Genomic DNA, 23152 nt, shown 5'->3' with positions numbered 1-23152 from the left:
CGGGCACAGTGGCTCACACATGTAATCCCAGCACTTTGGGAGGCCAAGGTGGGCACATCGCCTGAGCTCAGGAGTTTGAGACCAGCCTGGGCAAAATGGCAAGACCCTGTCTCCACAAAAAACACAAAAATTAGCTGGGCATGGTGGCATATGCCTGTAGTCCCAGCTACGCGAGAGGCTGAGGTGGGAGGATTGCTTGGACCCAGAAGGTCGAGACTGCAGTGGGCTGTGATCATGCCACCACACTCCAGCCTGGGCATCACAGTAAGATCCTGTCTCAAAAAAAAATTAATAAAAACAGTGCAAGCTAAGAGATACAATAAGCCTAAAGAATGAAACACTGAGTTTGTTAAAAGGAAGGTGCTATAAAACTCAAGGCATGACACTATCCCATAAAGAGGTTTATTAGTTTCATCTGGGCAATAAAGATAAACACCTACTTACAATATTGCCCAACCTCTTATATAAACTAATTCAGATTGTTGACACACTACATGCTTTATAAAAACTCAGGATGGGTTCTCGCATACAGAGAAAACCATCCAGTGCTAGTCTGAAGTTCAACTACTCAGAAATATCAATACTATAGATGAGTGGCTGATTTAGGCTGTATAGCATTCCTGGACTTAACTGGTGAAAAAGATGAAAAAAAGAAAGGAAGATGAAGAGCAAATTAAGGGTAAAAGAAAGTGGTTCTTCTCAATGTCACACACACCCTCATTGACCCTGTGATGTCCCGTCCTTCAGATCAACAGTGGGGGTGGATCCTGTGGATACCAAGATCCATGAATGTTCATGTACCTGACATAGGATGGCGTAGTATTTTCCTATAATTTGTGGACATCCTCGCACAGACTTTAAAACATCTCTAGATTCCTTACAGTGCTTAATACAATGTAAATGCTATGTAAATAGTTGTTATACGGTATTGTTTAGGAAATAATGACAAGAAAAGAAGTCTGTACTGTTCACCACAAAGGCAATTTTTTTCAGAGTATTTTTTATCCATGGTTGCTTGACTCCACAGACGCAGAACCCATGGATATAGGAGGGCTAACTGTATTCTTGAAATTTCCTAAGACCTGATCTTGAGTGTTCTCACCACAAAAAAATTGTAACTACATGAGGTGATGAGTATGTTATCTTTATTGTGAGAATCACTTCACCATGTATACATATATCAAAACATCACACTGTACACTTCAAACATATATAATTTTTATTCCTCAAGTATACCTCAATAAAGCTCAAAAAGTAAGTAAAATAAGTAACCATGAAAAAAATAAAATGAGCATATTACCTCTCAAAAAAAAAACAAAACAGTGGAGGTGGAGCTGGGTCACCTGGAGTCCGAACCAGGGCTTGGCTCAAGTGAATCCTGTCAAGTTGCTTGAGCCCCGTGGCCACTGGCTCCTTGTCTATTAAAATGAAAACATCAAAGTGGATTGTTAAGGTCCTTCCCAGGTGAAAGACACCACTGGTACTACTGATTAATAGATGATAAGTGGCTTTTCCAAGAATGAAAATGGACCAGGGCTTCGCTCACCTTCATTCTAACATGCATTAGCTGGATACAAGGCTATAGCTTGGGGATGGTCAGTAACCACTGAAGCCAAAGAATAGAGATTTCTACAAGCATTAAGTAAAGTTACTGTAACCCCAGGATCTGGCCACAGAGTCCATTGACAGGCATATCTGTCTGATCACATACCATGACTGAGAGGGATGAGACAAAACAATCTGAAATCTGCTATCAATAAGGTCGATGAGGATTAAAATCAGTGGGACAAGAAATTCACTCAGCTCAAGACCCTTGCAATGGTACTGGGTATTGCATGTCTAATCACACCTACCATAAAGCCGAAGAGAAAACCTCCACTAAATGAGCTTGCTTCCACGTCATCAGCTACAAAGCCTGTGACAGGGGGACTGGTCCTAAGGATGCCCTGCAGAGGTGTACATCCACAGAAATGAAAAGCAAGGAGATTCAGGAAACAAGACTACATCTACAAACTCAAAATCCAGCCAGATGGAAGTCATCAGAAAATACCCAAATCAAGATACGGGTATAATGGTCATTTTTATCAAATACAGAAATTCCATCAGCCAAAAAACACACACTAAATGAAAAAAGGGACTTGGTGCAGAAAAAAATTAAGCAAAACTGAATACCCAAAATAAGAAGGTAGTCAGTTGGCCAAGCACCATTTTCTACTTATGAATTAATTACTCATTTGCTTAATATATGTTTATTTTTCTAGACATTTTGCTATACTGGGCTACCTTTCTGCCACCTGTCATCAAGTTATTTTATTGTTCATTAACTGGACCCACCCAATAGAGTAAACAGAGAAAAATTAAAACTCCTGGAAGTTGATCTTACTCATAAGTAACAACAGTAAAAGGTTGTGTGACATCATGCAAGAGGCAGAAAGAGGGAAAACTGAAATTGAGTCTTGTGGAGAATCAACAGATTCCATTTGTCCATCCCTTAAGAGCCCGTGTGGCTGTTAACTCCACAGACACTCCCTAGAGCTCTGGCCACTTGACCTGGCCCTAATGTCTCACCAAGGAGCTGGTTTGTTCACTTCCAACTTCCTACTGCTGGGCCTCCTGAATTCTGACTCCCCAGCTGGAGCAGGTATCCACAAGCAGACACGTCTGGTACCGTGACTCACATGCTCTCAGCCTCACCCCTAATTTCAGCCATGTCTGGGTGGACTATTGTGTGGAGGTTTCAGCTCACTTCAAGATGATAATATCTTACATGTACCTCGCAGCCTCGGTTCTCCCCAGGGGCGTCCCCAAGACCACATAGGCTACTGAGAGATGCCCAGGCCTGTTCACATGCACAGTTCACAAGTGCAGGAGAATGAACACTCTCAGGGCCCACACTCGACCAACAGGGGAGAGAAACTGATGGCAAATGCTGCCCTGGCCTCCTGGCCTCAGAGCTGACAATTCTGAAGGCTCCTCAGAAGTCAGCTGGGTTGAACTGCCATGGCCCACAGCAGTGACCTCAACCATGCATCTGTCTTTGTCGGCTCAGGCTGCCATAACAAAATACGACAGACTGGGTGGCTCAAACAGCAGAAATTTATTTTCTCACAGTTCTGGAGACGAGGAGTCCAGGGTCAAAGAGCCGGCAGGATGGGGACCTGGCGAGAGCCCTCGGTTGTCTTGCAGACAGCTGCCTTCTCACTCTGTCCTCACATAGCCTTGCCTCAGTGCATGTGCACTGGGGAAGAGAAAGAGGACAAGCTCTCTGGTGTCTCTTCTCATGCGGACATTAATTCCATCGGGCAGGGCCCCACCCTCAGGACCTCATTTAACCTTCCTTAGAGGCTCCACATTGAGGAGTTATGACTTCAACATATCGGTTTGCTGGGGACATGAACATTTAGTCCATAACAGCACCCTTACTCCTTCCCTGCCTCAGTTCTACTCTTTCCCTGCCTCAGTCTCCCCACTCCTTCACTCTGACTTCCTGGAATCACTTCCCAAATAAATCACCTGCCCATAAGGCAGGCCCTGCTTTCAAGATGCCAGCTAAAACAGCACATCTCCTGACATTACACTTGATGCTACCTGGCCAGATGTTCTCTGCCAGTCTAATACTAATCCCTCTCCCCAAGCTCATCGTCTGCTCTCAACCCTCTCCCCATTTAACCCATCCATCAACTATACTTTAAGTTCACCATCAAGTTATTCAACACATACATTTACTGGGTTCCTATTACAAGCCTGGGTCCTAATGCCAATGCCCACAGGTCTCAGGCAGTTAATGTGTCGGGGGTACAGGGCCAAGCGGAGCAAGGTCCTTTGTGTCCTGTGTTCAGTTCCATAATTTTCATTTAAAAATGGGAATGTTTTATTTTCATTGAAAAAGGGATCCATTTTCATTTTGTCTCATTTTAACTTAACTTTGTTTTATAATGATGTAAAACACGTACATGGTTTCAAAGTCAAATATACCAAAAAGGTACATTCAGAAAAGACTAATTTCCATCCTTTCCATCTGTTTTTCCCTTGCCCATCATGGGTAACTTTATTAGGTTTTTGTTTGTTTGTTTATTCTCCCACTTAAAAATATATAAGCAAAGTATCCCAATTTTTAAATGTTAGTAACTAATTTAAATCTCTTTATTATACAATACAGATCACACCATCATCTTAGAGCTTCTAGTTTGACACATCTGTACACATTTCTGGGGAGGCAGCAGGAAACAAACACAGCCCCTGAGCTCTTGGAGTGTAGAGGTAGGGACAGCCAGGGTGAGGGGCACTTATCACACAGTGTGACAAGTGTACCAATAGGGTCAGGGGAAGAGCAATGGCCCCAGAGATGGCCATGTCCTTATCCCTGGAACTCATGAATGCCCAAGGGACAAGGAAGGTTGCAGCTGAGATTAAGGTTACTAACCCGATTACCATGGATCACATACATGGGCCCAAAGTAATCACAGGGTCCTTAGACGTGGAAGAAGGGAGCAGAGGAGTTCACAGTCAGAGAGATATTTGAAGATGCCGGCTTTGAAGATGGAGGAAGGGGCCACAAGCCAAGGAATGCAAGTCACCTCTAGAAGCTGGAAAAGACAAGAAAAGAGGTTCTCCCCTAGAGCTTCCAGAAGGAACACAGCCCTACTGACACTGTGATTTTTTAGCCCACTGAGACCCACTAAGTTTCAAGCCACTAAGTTTATGGCAATTTGCTACAGAATCAATGGAAAATTAACACATGGGATAAACCCAGGATGTGTCAGTCTTGAGGAAACACAGGGTATCAGGGAAGGCTTCCTAGGGAAGATGACATTTGGCTGAGTCCTAAAGGATGAACCAGGTTTGTGTGAGGTGGGAGCTCCAAGAGAAAGTAGCATATGAAAAGGCCTTGTGGTGTTCAGGGAATTTAAAGGAATGTAAAAGTGGGAAAAATCTTAATTCCTTCAGCCATTTCTTTTTTTTTTTTTTTTTTTTTTTTTTTAGAAAGGTTGGAGGTTTGTGGCAGGAAATAAATGAGGAAATTCTAGTTTCTTAGTCACTGTTTTTTTGAGATGGAATCTCTGTCATCCAGGCTGGAGTGCAGTGGCGCGATCTCAGCTCATTGCAACCTCTGCCTCCAGAGTTCAAGCAATTCTCCTGCCTCAGCCTCCCAAGTAACTGGGATTACAGGCACCTGCCACCATGTCCAGTTAATTTTTGTATTTTTAGTAGAGACAGGTTTCGCCATGTTGCACAGGCTGGTCTCAAACTTCTGACCTCAAGTTATCCAACCACCTCAGCCTCCCAAAGTGCTGGAATTACAGGAGTAAGCCACCATGCCCAGCAGCAATTTCTCAAAGATTCTCTTAGGAATACTATTGGCCAATTCACTTCATTTTACAGAGCCTGAATAAGAGACCTGGATAAGTTAAAAAACCTCAAAAAGTTACACAGTCCTGGGTTTCTCTGTCTTCATTTGTGAAATAAGGAAGTTAGATTAGGTGAACCACAAGCCTATCCATGACTACTTAACAGATAAACTCAGGTATGCAAGAAATACAACAGTTCTCATTTTTGCCATATAAATCTGGCTCTGGTCCCCCCATACCACTGGGCTGGAAGGAAATTTGATCTCAGTTATTACTGATGCATATACACGCCTTGTACTTTGGCCAAGGTTATGCCAAGGTCCTGCGGTCTCTGAAGCATCTAAGCAACAAGGAGGCCCCTGAGGTCTTATCCTCTAGTCCTCAATGATTACAGCTAAGATGCCCATTTTCCCAGCTGGTATCTCAGGTCCAGTTGTTCTGATGCCTCTAGGGTCCCATGCTCTGTGGCAAGGCTGGGAGTCCATATTCCTAGATCCATCCTCAGTGGAATTACCATGGTGCCATCTCCTCCGTGGTACCACCACATCCCTAGCACACTGTTTCCATGGTAACCGCTTTCCAGGTTCCTGGAATCTCCCTCCCCTTACTCCCCTCTGCATCTCAAAGGCCCTTATTTCCATCCATCAGGAACACTTGGAGACATCTCTTTCTAGAGCTTCACCTTTCACAGAAGAAAGGAAGAGCTTCCATCTTCCAGCAATTCTGGCTGCCTTCCTAATCAGATCACAGAGGAAAATAGGGAATAGAAGAAGACCACATGTTTATTCATTAATATCTCAATGAACTATCCTGGCACACCTATGTTTCAGAAACAGGGATGATAATTTTTTGTTTTCCCTCAATAGGAAACAACACTACTTCAGCATGTATGGCCATAAAATTGACTTCATTAAAAATATTATCCCCAAAATAATAATAATCTATCAGTATTATATAATCCAAACACATGGTCATGTCTCCTTGGTGGTTGGCAAGCCACAGAAATACCCTAATCTTGCTAGATTGCATGAAAAAGATGTAAAAATGGCACCATGATGTTCTGGGGATTCTCTGATAGCAAACGGAAGGAAAGGAAATAAGAATACCAGAATGGAGGGACTCAGAGGCAGTCAGCAAGCATTTTGCTCTGAGGATTTTTCTATCTGCTCAAGACGTTGTTAACATTACACACTGAAATATTCAGGATTCCTTGTTGGTAAAACAATAAAGTAGTTTCTCCCTGTCTCTCAAAATAATAATTATAATTAAGATTGTATTCGTCTATTCTCATGCTACTAATAAAGACATATGCGAGATGGGATAATTTATAAAGGAAAGAGGTTTAATTGACTCTCAGTTCCACAGGACTGGGGAGGCCTCAGGAAACTTATAATCGTGGCAGAAGGGGAAGCAAACACATCCTTCTTCACATAGCGGCAGAAAGAAGAATGAGTAAAGGGGTGCAAAGCCCCTCATAAAGCCATCAGATCTCATGAGAACTCACTCACTATCATGAGAACAGTAGCATAGGGGTAACTGCCCCCATGATTCAATTACCTCCCACCAGGTCCCTCCCACGACATGTGGGGATTATGGGAACTACAATTCAAGATGAGATTTGGGTGGGGACACAGCCAAACCATATCAGTAATAATAATAACAACCATTTTGCTCTTGCCAAGAAGATCCATTCCAGCCTAGAAAGAAAGTGCTCTGCCCACCCCACATTCAGAATCAGCACAACATTATTGACAAAGCAGCTCATCTCTGGTAGAATGCTTACCTGCTGCCCACCCCATAAAGAAACTGGGCCCTTGCCCATTGATGGCCAGCGTGTCATCTGAATTTTTACCCTCTGCCAGGCAGAGGAAGGAGAGAATATGTCATCTGACATGTAGACACCTCTGCCCAGTCCCCACATCTCATAAGAATTGATTCAGCCTCTTCCTCCTGTTCCTCCCAGCCCTGCTGCCATCCCTCTTATTTCAGGATTCCTGAGCTTTTCCCTGACACTCGGCATATCTGTCCAAGTACCCAATCTAACTGTACACACCCCCTGCATGAATGATCATTATTCACTGGCAACAAAGGCCATCAAACTTCCTGCCATCACCTTGCAAGGAGCAGCCACCACTCTTTCAACTTCATATTGAAGCATTCCCATTGTTAATGCTGACGGTAAGCCTTATGAATTATTTAACAGCTTCTTTATCTGGGCTGGCAAAGAACGTTGTGTTCTGATCAGAGGCTGTAGTGTCCTGATCAAACAGGACTCATTCATCCATTGCCTTCCAAATTCTCTATGGGTACCAGCAGTCGCCTCCAGATATAAGCCCAAATCCATGGTCACAGTTGCTGGTTCAGGAACCAGCAGTCTGTCCCAAGGGGGCCAGCTAGGTTCTGGCTCATGCTGTGCCCCATTAGATGGTGGAGGATGTTAAGGGTCACCATCACCCCTCTTTGTTCTAACAGCAAATCCTCTCACTCTCCCAAAAGGCCCAGAATCACAGTGCTTAGCACTTCCTGAGGAGGGAAGATGCAAAAAGTTGAAGCAAGCTCCCCAAACATACCACAATCTGATCGAAACCCATGATCTGTCTCAGAGAGGCAATTTAATGACCTACAACTCTTTCCGGTAGACACCCCATTCCCGGGTTGTGGGTTTTCATTCACTGTGAGAGGGTCTCTCTCACTTGGACATTTAAACTGGTCAAAGATAATTGAGGTTCCCGGCTGGGCACAGTGACTCGCACCTATAATCCTAGCACTTTGGGAGGCCAAAGTTGGTGGATCACTTGAGGTCAGGAATCCGAGACCAGCCTGGCCAACATAGCAAAGCCCCATCTCTACTAAAAAATAAAAAAATTAGCCAGGCATGGTGGTGTGCGCCTATAATCCCAGCTACTCGGGAGGCTGAGGCAGGAGAATTGCTGGAACCCAGGAGATTGAGGTTGCAGTGAGCCAAGATTGCATCACTGTACTCCAGCCTGGGTAACAGAGAGAAACTCTGTCTTAAACAAAACAAAACAAAACAAAAAAAGCAGCAGCAGCAGCTTAATGAGGTTCCTTTGAGATGGAACTAGCAGGCCCTAGGGAATCTTTTAAGCTGAACTGGCCCTTCATTCTGTATTTTATACACATCATCCATTCAATCTCACCAACAACATGCGAAGTTCACAAGGCAACACAGAGATGAACCACATTTTACAGAGGAGGAAACTGTCATGACCCCAGGAGTGCACAGCAAGTCCACGACAGCCGTGTCCTGACTCCTGTCCCAATGCTCTTCCCAGAACTCCAGTCTCAGCCAGGTGCGGTGGCTCATGCCTATAATCCCAGCACTTTGGGAGGCCGAGGCAGGAGGGTCACTTGAGCCCCAGAGTTTGAGACCAGCTTGGGACAACATAGTGAGACCCTCTCTCGTTAATAAGTAAATAAATAACAAAACTGCAGTCCCTCTTCTTTCCTTCCTCTGTCCTCCTTCTCCAGCACAGATTCCACACAAATCCTTCTTCAAAGCACAGAAAAACACCAGGCGTTTTTGTTTGATTTTTGTTTTTCATTTTTCCAGATTTCTGTACAATTTACATTCTCAATATGCCTGAATTTCTTGGAGAGGGCAAATCTGCACATAACTCACAGAAATAAAGGTGATGTAAAGATCATGTCAGAACCTAACAATGGGACTTGTATACATGCTATACCCTGCCAGCCAGCTACCTCCGCTGCACTGAAATTAAATCTCTCAGCTTTAAAGTCAGTAGGTGATAGGGAAGAAAGTAATAGAAACTACTGTTTATTTTCCATCTAATCAATTGGAGCTGTATTCAACTCATTAAAAAAATTTGTTTTAATTTGAGAAAGTCTTAATCATGAGCTTTAAACTGATCAACAACAAAACTCACAACTGGGCTCTTTAGATAAATCAGGAAGTGCCTGCAAGGACCCATCTACTTGGACTGTTCTGGGACTTCCAACAAGACATAGTTACCACTTGGAATTTCCTCATCTCCTTTCACATCCACCGACAGCCTTGCTTCCTGCAGCACCTGGGTTCATCAATACCCCATAACATGAGCACCATGAGCGTCCAGTCCAAGGGGAAAACAAAAAGGAACAAAATAAGAGAAGACAAGCATTGCTATCAGGACTCTGGGATTCATTCTGGCCCTTAGTGGCCTTCCCTGTAATTACCGAGGGATCCCCGCGGGAAGCAGAACTCCGGTCTAGGAAATTACCATCATCAGTAGAGGTGGGTTAGGTTTTTCTGCATTTTACTTCTTTAAGAATTTGCATTTTGGTTTAGGGCAAATACCTCAAAAAGACATGATGCTTTTCTTCTGGCAACAAAGACTGCCTACCGGGGTGGGAAAACTGTTTTGTTTCAAATTTCTGCTGTAAACAGAAAGGCTAGGAAGCCGAGTTCCACAATCTCGCTGAGCCCAAAGTCCCGGGTTTCAGTTGCACCTTTTTTGCTACACATTTCTGAGACAGGAATCTCAGTATGTTCATCAGGAAAAATAGCAAGTTTAAACGCCATGTGCTGAGCGTTTGCCTAACAGATGCTGCATTCCACCAAGTCACCCTCTCAGAGCCAACCCTTCTAGGTACCCTAGAAAAGACTGTGAAGGAAATGCGTACCAGCTGGTGCAGGCAAATAATGAGAGCTCGAAACAGTGCCTGGAGGTATATCATTTCAAAACAGACCTCTGCCATGTTGAACTTCAACTGTGATTCCCTGTGAGCAGTTTAGAATTCAGCAATTCCAACATCTCTCTACCTTCACAGGTGCGCCTGTGTACAGGTCATGTGTGGGAAGTTAACTACAAAATGTCCAGTTTCTCAGTAAGTAAGGCAGAGATGGTGAATGTTTGGGAGAATGTTTAAAATAGTAGAATCTGGACCACCCAAAAAGATGCTGGTTCTGCTGAAATAAACAAGAGGAGCTACAAATATCACATTGCACATCAACAGGCAAGGCTCCACGTACATTTTCCCTCACTGCAAATAAGTAACAGACACCGACCTAGGTCTGACAGGAAATGTTAGCCTTGCATCTTAATATTGAGCAGGCTCTTAAATAATCAAAAGAATTTCAAATTTGTTAATCCTTTGGGAAACCACCAAACTGTTTGCCATGCAGATAGCAGAAAATAAAGCATTCGTGGTAAAAAGATTTCTCTTACAAATTATGGAGAAAATGGCAGGTGTTACCCAAACCAAAATACTTTGCCTGGCCAGTTTTAAATAATTACATCTTGATCTTGACCTCAGCAGGAAGCCCAGGAGTTGAGGGCCTTTTGTCTGTGCTTTGGTCAGGAAAGGAACCACCTTCAGAACCACTATTACCAAAGGGATTTGGAGAAACGTTCCTCTAAGGGAAAAGATAATAAAACAGAGAGCTCTGGTTTGGTTCCTTGAAAGGCCATTAAGTGAAACTGAAAGGCTCCTCTAAGACACAGGTCAGAAGCTCGGCAAAAGAGACCCTCCTGAATTTCACATCTTCTGATTTGTTTCAGTGAAAATAATTTAAAACATTGCATAGTAACCCATGACATGCATTATGTTAAATAAAAGTGTACCTGAGTTGATTACATTTTAGCTGACTGACACATACCTTTGAAAGCTGCATAAGCAGGTCTCCTTGTGCCTTGCCAAGACAAAGGATTTGCAGTGCCGTGATCTGCTAGTGCCTTAGAATACTGCCATCTCGTCTTCTGTCTTTGGGAGCTCTAGGGCTCCAATCTAAGCTTGCTGCAGTTTGGATACTGCATTGTTTACCTATAGAGATCTTGAAGCCACCAAAATCCTATTTCCTAGTTTCTGTCACAGTAAATAGTTTGATGTTTTTTTTAAAGGAGTCACAAACATGAGATGCTTTTAATTGTTCAAGAACCTGCTGGACATTAAGATGCAAGCTTTTCTGTTTCTCTATCAGACAACATCGGGCAAGGAAGAATCATACTTAGGCCTCATTCCCAGCTATCCTTAGGAAAATTCTAAAAAAAAAAAAATCAGTAGGAATAAAGACATTGGCCAAAAAATAAGTTCATTGTTCATAACATATCTTGTTAGACAACAGGCTACAAGTGGCATTGCATAGAGCTAAGCCCAATTGATTAAATGTGGATATATAAGTTGATGGAATCAATTCTATAAGAAATTAAATTACAGGTTTTATATTCATTTGAAATCATTTCCATAAGAAATTGAAAGACAGATTCACGGTCAGAAACCAGTCCTTTCTTACAAACTTGATCTGTATAAGAAAATAGATGTGACTTCAGTCATTCTATTTATATGTCTTGTCTAGGTACATCACCCACCAAAACCATAACAACCACCTGAAGCTGCATCCTCAAATTATGTTAAATGAATCCCTGCCATATGGAGAGAAGTAACCAAGCCAGGGATTTCAGGTGGGCAGATTTCAGAATCAAATGATTCTGAAAGCACATGGCCACAAAGAGCAGTGCATTGAGGTCAATCGAGTCGGACAAAACTTCAGATTCCTAAAAGGTTCATTTCTCCTCTTTATTAACCATGAGGAATTAATTAGGCTTATGGCCCAGACAAGTCAAGTCCTGCTAGATTTAGTTCTCAGCTCTGTCACCGGCTATGTAAATCCCTGCTGTCCCAGATTCCTCAGAAAATTTGAAGCTTGGTAAGTTGCTCCCATCCTTCCCAATAGCAGGATTAGTAAATGTGTCCGTGGAAACTTTATGGCAATTAACAGAAATGAAAAATACAGTGATTTATCACCATTGGCCTTTGCTCAGCTATTGGAGAAGCGGAGGACTAAACAGCCCTGGCAACATGGGATCTGGGAGGAGGGTGGAGAAGAGCAGGGAAGCTCTTCTTTGGGGCCAAGCCCATGAGAGCAGCCAAGCAGCCATATAATGGCCGTGGTTTTGACTTCCAGCTCCACCTTAAAACCCAGACGGCATCATGACCAAATGAGTGTATCCAAACACTCCAGTCAGATAAAAGGGATCAGTACTGGAATGCTCAGAGCTGGGAGGCAACTACCATGAAAGCTAATCCAGGCATGCTGCCCCAGTATGTTCTACAAATGCCCAACTACACAGCAAAGCATTCAAAGGAGGTTAAACTAAAAAGAGGCAAGATACAGATGAGAGCAGGGATGAAGACTTACACTGGCTGGAGACAATCCATCGCCAAGCAAATAAAGCCATCTAAATCAAAGACAGACGCAAACAAAAATTAAATCTCATCCCCAGAGTGGTAAGTAGCAGTTCACTGCTGAGGGTTCACTACTATCCAGGTCACTCTAACAGAGTTCAGCTATGCCAAAATCAATCCGGTAGGGATTCACTCAAAACCTGACAAAGCCACTTCTAAGAAAATCAGATGCTTCGTAGACAATCATTAGACGGTATACCTACAGGTCAAGGAACTTCAGGATTTCACACCTGCCAGGGAGAATTCGAATTGTCAAAATGTCAAAGTCAAATGAGAGAGCACAAGGGCAGCAGGGAAGTGCCTGGTGAGAAAAAGGAGTCATCTTTTATTCATGAGGCTACCACTCATTTGTGGAGGAGAAACTTAAAACCAAATAACTGCACCTTTTCAAAGTCATTGATAAGGATGCATGAACCACCTCATGGAAAACATGGAATTAAATAAGAGCAACAACATCCTTTTTTATTTGAGAGAAAAAACAAAAATCATTAAACTGGAGGAGAGGGAAATGCCTGAATTCGAAGCTCACACGGGAATTAGAAACCGGCTATTGTCAAGTAAAGGCTCCATGGTCATACATAATTAAAACTCACGAAGCCAGTGGCTTCTCACCAATGGGAGATCTCAGAAAGCTAAGATGGGGGGCAGGGAGAAAGCCCGCAGGAGCAGCTGCTGGTCCACTAGTTCTCAAACTCTTTTGCACATTTGAATCCCCTGGAGCTTTATAAAAGCAGAGATTCCCAGGCTAAGGAGCTCTGGGGATAGGACCTAGGCATTTGTACTTTTTAAAGTACAGCTGATCCGGTGTGTTGAAACCCTTAAATCTGGCTGATAGGAGCTATGAACTCATAACCATTACCAGTTTTCCAGGAGAAATTGGAGTAGCAAATGTAAAAGAATTTTCTTTACATAAGCAGAGGTTCCACCACTCAGGGAAGACCCAAGCACCACAGCCCCAGATTCCAGCTGCTCTGAAGTTCCATCTGTAGTTCCCTCTCCACTGGACCGCATCTAGAAAAGCCCAGAGAAGGTTCTGGACCCCACCCCACTGCACTTACTGAACTGAATCCAAACTTCCCGTTAGAGAGGGAGTGATGGCTTACACACTGAACTTAGTGTTGATCTGGTCTGCAGTCCTCACCCTGCCATTTCCTATATAAGCTTAGACAAGTCCCCTAACTCATCTGAGCCTCAGTTGCCTCAGATCTCTCTCGGAGGGTTGTTTTGGGATTTTAGAGAGAATACATGTAAATCAGCTTGCATAGTGGCACACAGGGCAGGGGCCTAGTAAAAGTTTATTTGTTCATTTGTTTAAGGGACTATGCTGCTGCCAGAGACTGGATTTGAATTGCCAGGCTCAAAAATCCCCTTGCCTTGTGATAGCTCTCCAATCCTCTGCACACTAATGTGTGCCTAATCCTGAGGCTGACCTTTGATGTCCCAGAAGGGTCCAGATCAGAAGGTCTGGATTCATGAATAGAATACACAAGCTACTCTGGTAGGAGGTGGTACGATGATTTTTGATGTCAAAGATCTTTCATGGTGCCTTGCACATTGCAGATGAATAATAAATGAATATTTGCAGGCTGGATTATTCAAAGAAGACTTGGAGATAACCTGTGAATTTCATTTTAGAATGATTCTCCTTTTCCTTCACACGCAATAAAAGTGACTGAAAAATGTGATCTTACACAAGCTGGAGCATTTCCCCCCATCTGTTTAGTTTCTAAATCTTTAAAACTAATTAATGGTTACTAACAGAACACAGAAGCAAACAGCAGTAGAGAGCAATTTAATGGTCCTGCTTCAGTGCTAGAGGAAAACTGCTCACAGCTAACTCTGTCTCATAAAGCTCCAATTTTAGTGGGGAGAAGGTGGCATCCCTCTGCCTCTTAGACAGGTGAGAGGAAATTGAGAATAAAAGATGGGGCCGGGTTCGGTGGCTCGTACCTGAAATCCCAGCACTTTGGGAGGCGAAGGTGGGCTGATCACGAGGTCAGGAGATCGAGACCATCCTGGCTAACATGGTGAAACCCCATCTCTACTAAAAATACAAAAAAACTAGCCGGGCGTGGTGGCGGGCACCTGTAGTCCCAGCTACTCGGGAGGCTGAGGCAGGAGAATGGCGTGAACCCGGGAGGTGGAGCTTGCAGTGAGCCGAGATCTCGCCACTGCACTCCAGCCTGGGCGACAGAGCGAGACTCCTTCTCAAAAAAAAAAAAAAAAAAAAAAAGATGGACCAACACGTACTCTCTCAAGATGGTACACTCAGAACAGATTTGACAGCACAGAGAACAGCTCTGGCCTTCTGCTCTGCTGGTCAAACGGGCACAAGTACTGAAAAGATGAAGCAGGAAAAAGAAACAAACATTCTGGGCAACTCGTAAATTCCTAGGTCTAGCAGGGAGTCTAACAACTCATGAGGCAACTGGAAAAACAGGCAATTATCTGCACGGCTCTGCTCCATTTTCTCATATCAATATCCAGCCTTACACAATGGTGCTCAGCAGATGACTGAGCTCCTCTTCCACCATTTTGAACTATCATTCACAAGGGAAGTGCATGAGGACACAGTTGCAGGTCAGTGAGGATGGGTGGGACACCAGCTTGGGAAACTGAATGCAGGGAGGCAAGGCTGAATGAGCAGGTCCAGGAAAGCCTGTACTGCTCAGCACAAAGGAAGAGAGAAGCATCAGGAAGCACAGGCACTCATCCTCTCCCTGGAAAAGGGCTTAAAACCAATCATTGCAAATTCACCGTGTTCAAAGCTTCTTTTCTGACCACAATGGGCTAGATGGTCTCTGAGAAAACCTGGGAGGTTTATTTTACGAACAGAAACATTTGTATTTGTTTAAGTGGTGAAGCATGAAACCTCTGTGATGAAACGGCCGCTGTTTTATTGACTGAACCCAAAATTATCCCAGGGAGCTAGCAATGGCATCCCACACTGGACTTGGAGTTGATCTGGACTCCAGCTCTGGGCCTGTCATTTACTAACCATGTAACTTTGGACAAGTGTCTTAACTCACGTGAGCCTCGTGTCCTTAAATCCACCTAAGAGGCTTGTTGAGGTTTGAATGTGAGAATACATGCAGATCACCTTGTATAGTAACAACACAGAGCAAGGGCCTCGTGAACATTCATTTGCTCATTCATTTAAGAGACTGGGGTGCTACCAGAGATGCCACTGGGAAAAACTCCATTTCCCAGCTTGATTTTCCCCAGAACTCTCTGCTCAGATCTTAGTAAGCGTAGTGCAGAAATAGTGGTCCATGGTCAAATAAGTATAGGAAAATCTGGAGTCAACAACGTTAAACTAGTTTGTTCACTTGCCCAACAGCCATAAATAAGCTGATGTGTGCTATGAGCTGCAGAGAAGACTCAGGGCGAGGGAAATAAAACCTACAGCATTTATCAAGCATAATTCTGTAAGGAACATCTGTTACGACACACATGTGAAACACGCCCCCAAAAAGTTCAGGAAACGCTCATCAGGAACAAAGATTAGTAATACATGGGAGTGAACGGCTCACCCAGTCACCCTATGGGATCTGACATTTCCTGACTGGTGTTTATCTAGGTGACAGAGGAGACATTCTGGAGCCAGAAACGATGATAATGCTAGGAGGAAAGGAGAACACCACCCAAAGGAATGCCACACCAGCCCAGCCCAACTCCTCCTCACTAGGGGCCAGCACAATATCCATTCAGTGCCTTTTATTTATGAGAACGTATCTCTAATTTTATAAAGCATACTGTCAACAGAAAAGTCAGATTTTCTTACTGAAAGAATCACGTTGTGTGAATGGATCAATTTTTCAAAGTGTAAAACCTGTGCCATGAGAGTTGACTCTGCCACCAATGAGAAGAAAGGATTTGGGGTTATTTCTAAATTTCTCATATAAAATATCTTTTTCGATAGTTTTATGCTGGACTACCTCAAATGCACATAATTTATATTTGCATAAAATGTCAATAGGCTTTCCTCATAACCAGTCAAGTCATGAGTGTTCTTTAAAAACTATTCTCTAATCTGCCTCTTCATTTCCCTTCTACAGTCACCAACCCTTGCCACACTCACCAGGATTGTGGCGAAACCTCCCAGGCTCCATCCTTACAATATCTCCCCTTCCAACGCTTTCTGCATCCTGCCAGTTTAACCTCCTAATTCAATCATTATTATATTCCTCATTCAAAGACTTAGATGTTCCCCCTTTGTTTATGGAATACCCAAACTCAACCTGGTTACTGGCATTTGAGGCTCTCTCTCCACCATGGGACTCCAGCCCCTAGACTCTTAACGCTGACATCTCGAGCCCCTGGCCCACCTTGCCCCTTCCCAACCCCATGCCTCTGTGCACGCCAGTCTCCCCGCCAAGTTTGTCCACCCACTCTTGCCAACTCTAAATCCACAAGAACTCCCAATACTCAGGTCCACAGAATCCTTCCACATGACTCTGGTCCAGTCCTCCCCTCATCTACCTTCTATAGCAGGTTCTGTGCATTCCATTTAGCCTTTTGTCTTTTACTAACTTCTGTTGCTATTTAATTGTTTCTACTGATATTTCAATGTTGATGTGTCTTTGACTTTCCCCACAAGTAAACTCCAAGTTTCTTAGAAACAGAAAGTACATCATACACTTCCTTTCTATCTTAGAAACAGAAAGTACATCATACACTTCCTTTCTATCTTAGAAACAGAAAGTACATCATACACTTCTACAGGAAGTACATCATACACTTTCGCCAACAAGAATAACATGGAGAGGAGGAAGAGGGTGAATGGACGGGCTAGTTAGTGAACTTAAGTAGGAAAATTCACCCCATGAAGGAAAGCAGTCATGCCAACGCCCACTTTACAAAGACCTGGGGCTCCTCCCTCATAACTACCACAAGGAATGTACCTTGGCCTCCTTCAAGTTCCAGGCTCATTGCTGGCAGAGAAGGAAGCAGAAAAATAAATAAATTGGGGCAGATGTACCTATACCAGATAAGACAGTAAGGTGATGAAATTTTACAGCCACAAACTCCTGCTGAGGTTAACAACTTCTGGCTTTAAATTTTCTTTCCTTTCCTAGAGGTTGTGACTAAGGAAAACTTACGTTTTTACATTCAACACTTTTCTGAGAAAAGGGGATACAAAACAAGGGGCTGTGTACAGTATGTGTGTTTATATACATACACATTGTCTATGCATATATATAAATGCAGAAAATTAACATGAAGAACACTTCGAAAAATCACTACCGCATCCTTCAAATTTGCAACCCCTCAAAAGTACAGAGTATAGCAAAAAAATCAGCATGACAAAGCCACTAGAAATCATCACAGCCTTCACTTCCTTTGTGGAAGAAGTACTGTTCTTTTTTACTATCTGGAAGATGAAGATAGGGATCTCAGCCTCCTGAGTTACTGTCTCTATCATTTATTTAACCCTGTTCCCTGCTAAATAAAGCAACCATTCTACATCTGATAACATAAATAATATTCAATTCACTAATTTTCAAGTTTCTTCCTCAGAATGCAAAACAAAAAGTTATGAAAAACCAAAGGTTCTTGTGGGATGAGCAGGTAGCGAACTAGACTGCAAGTCAAACAATGATCTCTCTCACCTGCACGTCTAAATGACACCTGTTTCTGGGGCACTCTGATGAACCAAAAGCAAGTCTCATTACTTACATTTTAAAGCCTAAAAAACAGAGAAGACAAGTCTCATTCCAGCAATAATAGACGAGCATATTTTAAAAACTGGATAAAATTTAAAGATAAACATCTCTTTGAAGGCATCTAGTTGTTACCAAGACAACCATAACCTGAAAGTCCAAACTCCCAGAGTAAGGACACACACAAGCCACCCAACACCCTCTCCCCACCACCACCACCAAGGTGTTTAATGATGTGTAAATTTCACAGGCAGAAAGAAGGGAAGCAAAGGAGAAAACAGCTGCTAGAGGGATGCTAAACTACGCACAGCTGTCCCCACTGATGAAGAGATCATAATTGGAGTTCAGGGCCTACTAAAGTGGAGGGACCTGGGTATCTAATCTGGGCTTTCCCTTGGGACTCCCAAAAGGCTACACCTAGGTAGGGAAGATTGAATTGAGATTATAAAAATTTTCACTGCCTACCAGGAGCTCAAAAAGAACACTCGTCAGTGAAAGAATATGCCATCAAGAGCCTACATCATTTTTTTTTTTACAGTGCCCAACATTCAATTAAAAATTACCAGGTATACCAAGAGATAGAACCAATAGGAAAAAAAAGCAGACAACAGAAACAGATTCACAGGTGATCTAGATATTGGCATTATCAGGCATAGACTTTAAAATAATTGATTAACATGTTTAAGAAAATGGGTGACAAGATAATTTCACCAAAGAACTAGAATATACATATATATTTATACATATGAGTCAGATGGAAATTCTAGAGCTGAAAAATACAATGTAATAGAAGAAATTAAGAATGCTATAGTTAGGTTATGGCAAAAAGACCCAGCTGAAGAGAGAATTAATGATCTAGAGGATGATAGTTCAATAGAAAATGCCCAGGGTAGAACATGAAAAGGAAAAAGAAAAATACAAAGAAAACCAAAACAGAATATTTGAGTCTATGAAAGGGAATTCATATGTATTGAGTACATGATGCAAGCTAGACACAATTGTTTTAAAGTTACTAAGCTTCATTTCATCAGATACAGCTTATTAATACATTTTCCAATTTTGATGAAAAAACTTTCATAGCTAATATGTGAGCTTTTAGTTTTCAAACATATTTATAATAATAAGAATTTAGAGATCACTTTACAATGTACAAGGTATGAAGCCTAGCAAACGAACATGATGTTCTCTGAAACTGGAAAAAAACTAGGTTTACGTGCTGCTATCACGCACTCTCTGGACACTCTACAAGCCTCACTTAATAAAGTTCTAGAAAGCTATTGGGAGGAATAAATGAGCTAAGATACATAAAATATCTAGCAAGAATACATAGAAAAAATGAGTGTTAGGTCCCTTTCCTCCTCCCCGCAGGCCTCACTTACGTAAATAACATTTGCTGAGTGTCTACAGTGGACTATTTATTCAACTTAGGTCACCTATGAATCAAGCAAATCCAATATACATCTATTTCAGGTCCCATATCAAAAATAAGTGCTGCCCTTAGGTCAACAATAGTAAAGTACCCTTAGGTCAACAATAGTAAAGTATATAGTTAAAAGAATATGTTGGCCAGACACAATGGCTCACACCTGTAATCCCAGCACTTTGGGAGTCCAAGGCAGGCAAGTCACCTGAGGTCAGGAGTTCGAGACCAGCCTGGCCAACATGATGAAATGCTGTCTCTACTAAAAATACAAAAATTAGCCAAGCATGGTGGTGCACACCTGTAATCCCAACTAATCAGGAGGCTGAGGCAGGAGAATCGCTTGAACCCGGGAGGTGGAGGTTGCAGTGAGCTGATATCACTCCATTGTACTCCAGCCTGGGCAATACAGCAAGACTCCATCTCAAAAAAATAAAATAAAATAAAAGAATATGTTGAATTTTGCCTCATTGGCTTAAAGAATGGTGGTGACACTGTCAGAAATATTGAAGTGCTGGTTTAGTGAAGAAGGTGAAGAGTTTGTTCCAGAATAGTTTGGGTTTTAGATGCTAGCATGTCTACTAGTTGGAAATGTGCCTCAATAACTAGAAACCTGAACCTAGAGCCCAGACAAGAGGTAGAAGTTGAGATTGGGTAGATAAAGAAAGCCAAGGAATGGCTGAGGCCACCATGGGAAAATGTACCGCAGGAAGGAAGGGTCAATATACTAAATATAGCCAGTGCAATTGGAAGAAGTCAACGGGTTCCCACAGCCAGAGTGAGCATCAGAACATAACATGGGTCTCTTGGGGCTTTATCCCTGGAGTCGTAATCATGTCCTACTAACTAGATCAAGGCTCCCTATCACAGGATTTCATAGCAGCCTACACTTTTCCTTTGTGGCCCTTACTCTAATTGTATTTAGGTAATTTTTTGGTGAAATAATGGGTTCATTGCCTTTTCTCCTAGATTTTATGATCCTTGAGGGCAGGGGGTGTCTCTTTTGTGTCCATAACCACATCCTCAGTACCTAACTAGCACAGTATCTTGCAGGGAGTAAGCACCTTTCAATAATCTGATGAATAAGACAATAAGTAAAATCAACTCAATGGTTATTGACCCTAGAATGCTCCTACTCACAGTATGGTCCAGCGGCAGCATCACCTGAGTTCTTGTGAGAAATGCCAATTATCAGGCTGGACCTACTACATTACAACCCACAGATGCTTTGTCTGCACATAAAAGTTTGAAAAGCACTGACTCAGCGTAGGCACTTTTGACAATTAGGCCAAGAAAGCCTTCCCCTGAATGAGTGGAGGGAGATGCAAGAAATGGTTCGACTCAGTAGCCTGGTTTCAACCACATTCAAAATTATTTGAGAACCAATTAGGGTTGCATAATGACGATCTGACTGCCTGCCCCTAAATCAGGGGTTCTCACTTTGGCAGCATTTTAGAGTCACCTGGAGAGCTTTAGAAAATACTAATGCCTGGTCCCCACCTCCACGCCACAGAAATTCTGATTTAATGAGTCTGCAACTTGTCTGGGCCACAGGGATTTGCAAAGCTCCCAGGTGATTATAATGTGCGCCCAAGGTTGAGAACCACCTCCCCAGATAACCAGCTCCTGCAATCACCAAGGCCTTCCCAAATCAAGTTCTATTACTACTGAAGAAAAGGTTTTTTGTCTCATCCCCTAGGATTATTTGATTGATCCTGGAGAGGAAGAATATTCTGTCTTGCTCCAGTGCTTCCAGATCTCATCCATGACTCCCTTATTAGCTGCTTGGCCCTGAATCTCCAGTCTCCTTTGCCTGGGCTTCCCATCTCTGTTTTCAGGCTACCCACACTTTCCTCACTCAGCTTAGACATTCTAAGCTTTAGACTTTGCTTGGACCTTTCCTTAGAAGAATTCACATATTACTTGTCCTTTCCCGGTATGGCTTGAGCTCTCAGTTTGAGGAAAGGCAGCAGACTCTCACCTCCCTACAACAGTTCATCCTAAAATACCAAACATTTGCCTTTCTCTGTTGTTTAGACAAACTTCCAGTGAGCTACAGCCCTACTCATTTTCTCAGGACTGGCTTCCCTTTTCTCTCCTGTCTCTCACCTCACCCCAAAAACTACATCATGAAGAACAAAAGCTCCTGTGTCAAGAGACTTATATTTCAATTTAGAACAGTCAGTTTCTCACACACCTTAACAAAAGTTAAAACCATGCAGTTCATTCTCTTTATCTCAATGGCTTGGAACGAGCTACCTAACCACAGTGTTCCTCCCACAAGAAGGGCTCTAAACCTAGCTCAGTTGTTCTCCTATGGGCTTCAGGGGTTTGTGATGCCTTCCCCTTAGTTGTTATGCAAAATGTGGTGAACATATGTATACTTTTCTATCCAGAAACCCATAATTTTCAAGAGATTGTCAAGAGTCTTGAGACACATGAAATGATGCTCGACATCACTAATCAACTGGAAAAATGCAAATCAAAACCACAATGAGATACCACTTCACCCCCATTAGGATAGCTATTATGAAAACAACAACAACAGCAGAAAACTACAAGTGTTGGAGAGGGTGTGGAGAAATTGTGCATTGCTGATGGGAATGTAAAATGGTGCAGCCACTGTGGAAAACAGTATGGTACTTCCTCAAAAAATCAAACACAGAATTACCATAGGACCCAGCAATTCACTTCTGGGTATATGCCCAAAAGAATTGAGAACAGGAACTAGGCAAGATCTGTGTACAGGAGTGTTCACAGCCCCATTATTCAGAAAAGCCAGTAAGTGGAAACAACACAAATATTCACTGGCAAGTAAATTTCAAAATGTGGTACACACATACAATGCAATATAATTCAGCTTTAAACAGGATTGTCTTCAAGCAGAGTAAGGCATCTCCCTCAGTCTCCCAGGATCCCTCGGACAGAGCTTCTGCATATTATGTTGTAATCATTGATTTGTCTGTACTAGAAAGTGAACCCTGGAATACAGAGACCATACCTATGCACTACAGGTCCCTAGCACATGGCTTAATCAATGGTCATTAAATGAATAATTTAATAAAAGAATGAACAAAAACTAAGATTATTTTAAAATTATATAGAAAACTATACATCAATAAGAAAAATACAAACAACACAGTAACAAAATGGGAACTAGACACAAACAGACACGTCACAGGAGAGGAAACAAATATGCCCAATACAAAAAGAAAAGCTAGCCCGTTGCAGTGGCTCACACCTGTAATCTCAGCACTTTAGGAGAATGAGGTGGGAGGATCACTTGAAACCAGGAGTTTACGACCAGCCTGGGCAATGAAGTGAGACTCCGTCTCTACAAAAAAAAAATAAAAGAAGAAGAAGAGGAAGAAGATGAAGAAGAAGAAGGGGAGGAGGAGGAGGAGGAGGAGAAGGAGGAGGAGGAGAAAAAGATGAAGGAAGGAAGAGAGGAAGGAGGGAAGGAAGGAGGGAAGGAAGGAAGGAAGGAAGGAAGGAAGGAAGGAAGGAAGGAAGGAAGG

General features: G+C 42.7%; 1 protein-coding gene across 3 annotated transcripts in view; it reads right to left on the bottom strand.

The window, feature by feature from the left end:
- FRMD3 (FERM domain containing 3) overlaps nucleotides 1-23152 on the bottom strand; it is a 327322-nt gene that overhangs the window by 230351 nt on the left and 73819 nt on the right. Inside the window, exon 1 of one of the 3 annotated variants that reach the window (XM_011982769.1) lies at nucleotides 10966-11095. The exons of the other annotated variants lie outside the window; for them this stretch is intronic. Within the exon in view, the coding sequence (XP_011838159.1) occupies nucleotides 10966-10980 (15 nt within the window). The 5' untranslated portion in view covers nucleotides 10981-11095. Of the gene's footprint in view, nucleotides 1-10965; nucleotides 11096-23152 lie in introns of those variants that run through there. 3 annotated transcript variants of the gene reach the window in all.

The sequence above is a fragment of the Mandrillus leucophaeus genome, unplaced genomic scaffold (assembly GCF_000951045.1).
Source record: "Mandrillus leucophaeus isolate KB7577 unplaced genomic scaffold, Mleu.le_1.0 Scaffold242, whole genome shotgun sequence".
Classification (NCBI taxonomy): Eukaryota; Metazoa; Chordata; class Mammalia; order Primates; family Cercopithecidae; genus Mandrillus; species Mandrillus leucophaeus.
Note: the sequence above shows the minus strand (reverse complement) of the source record. Positions and strands in the feature narration are given on the sequence as shown.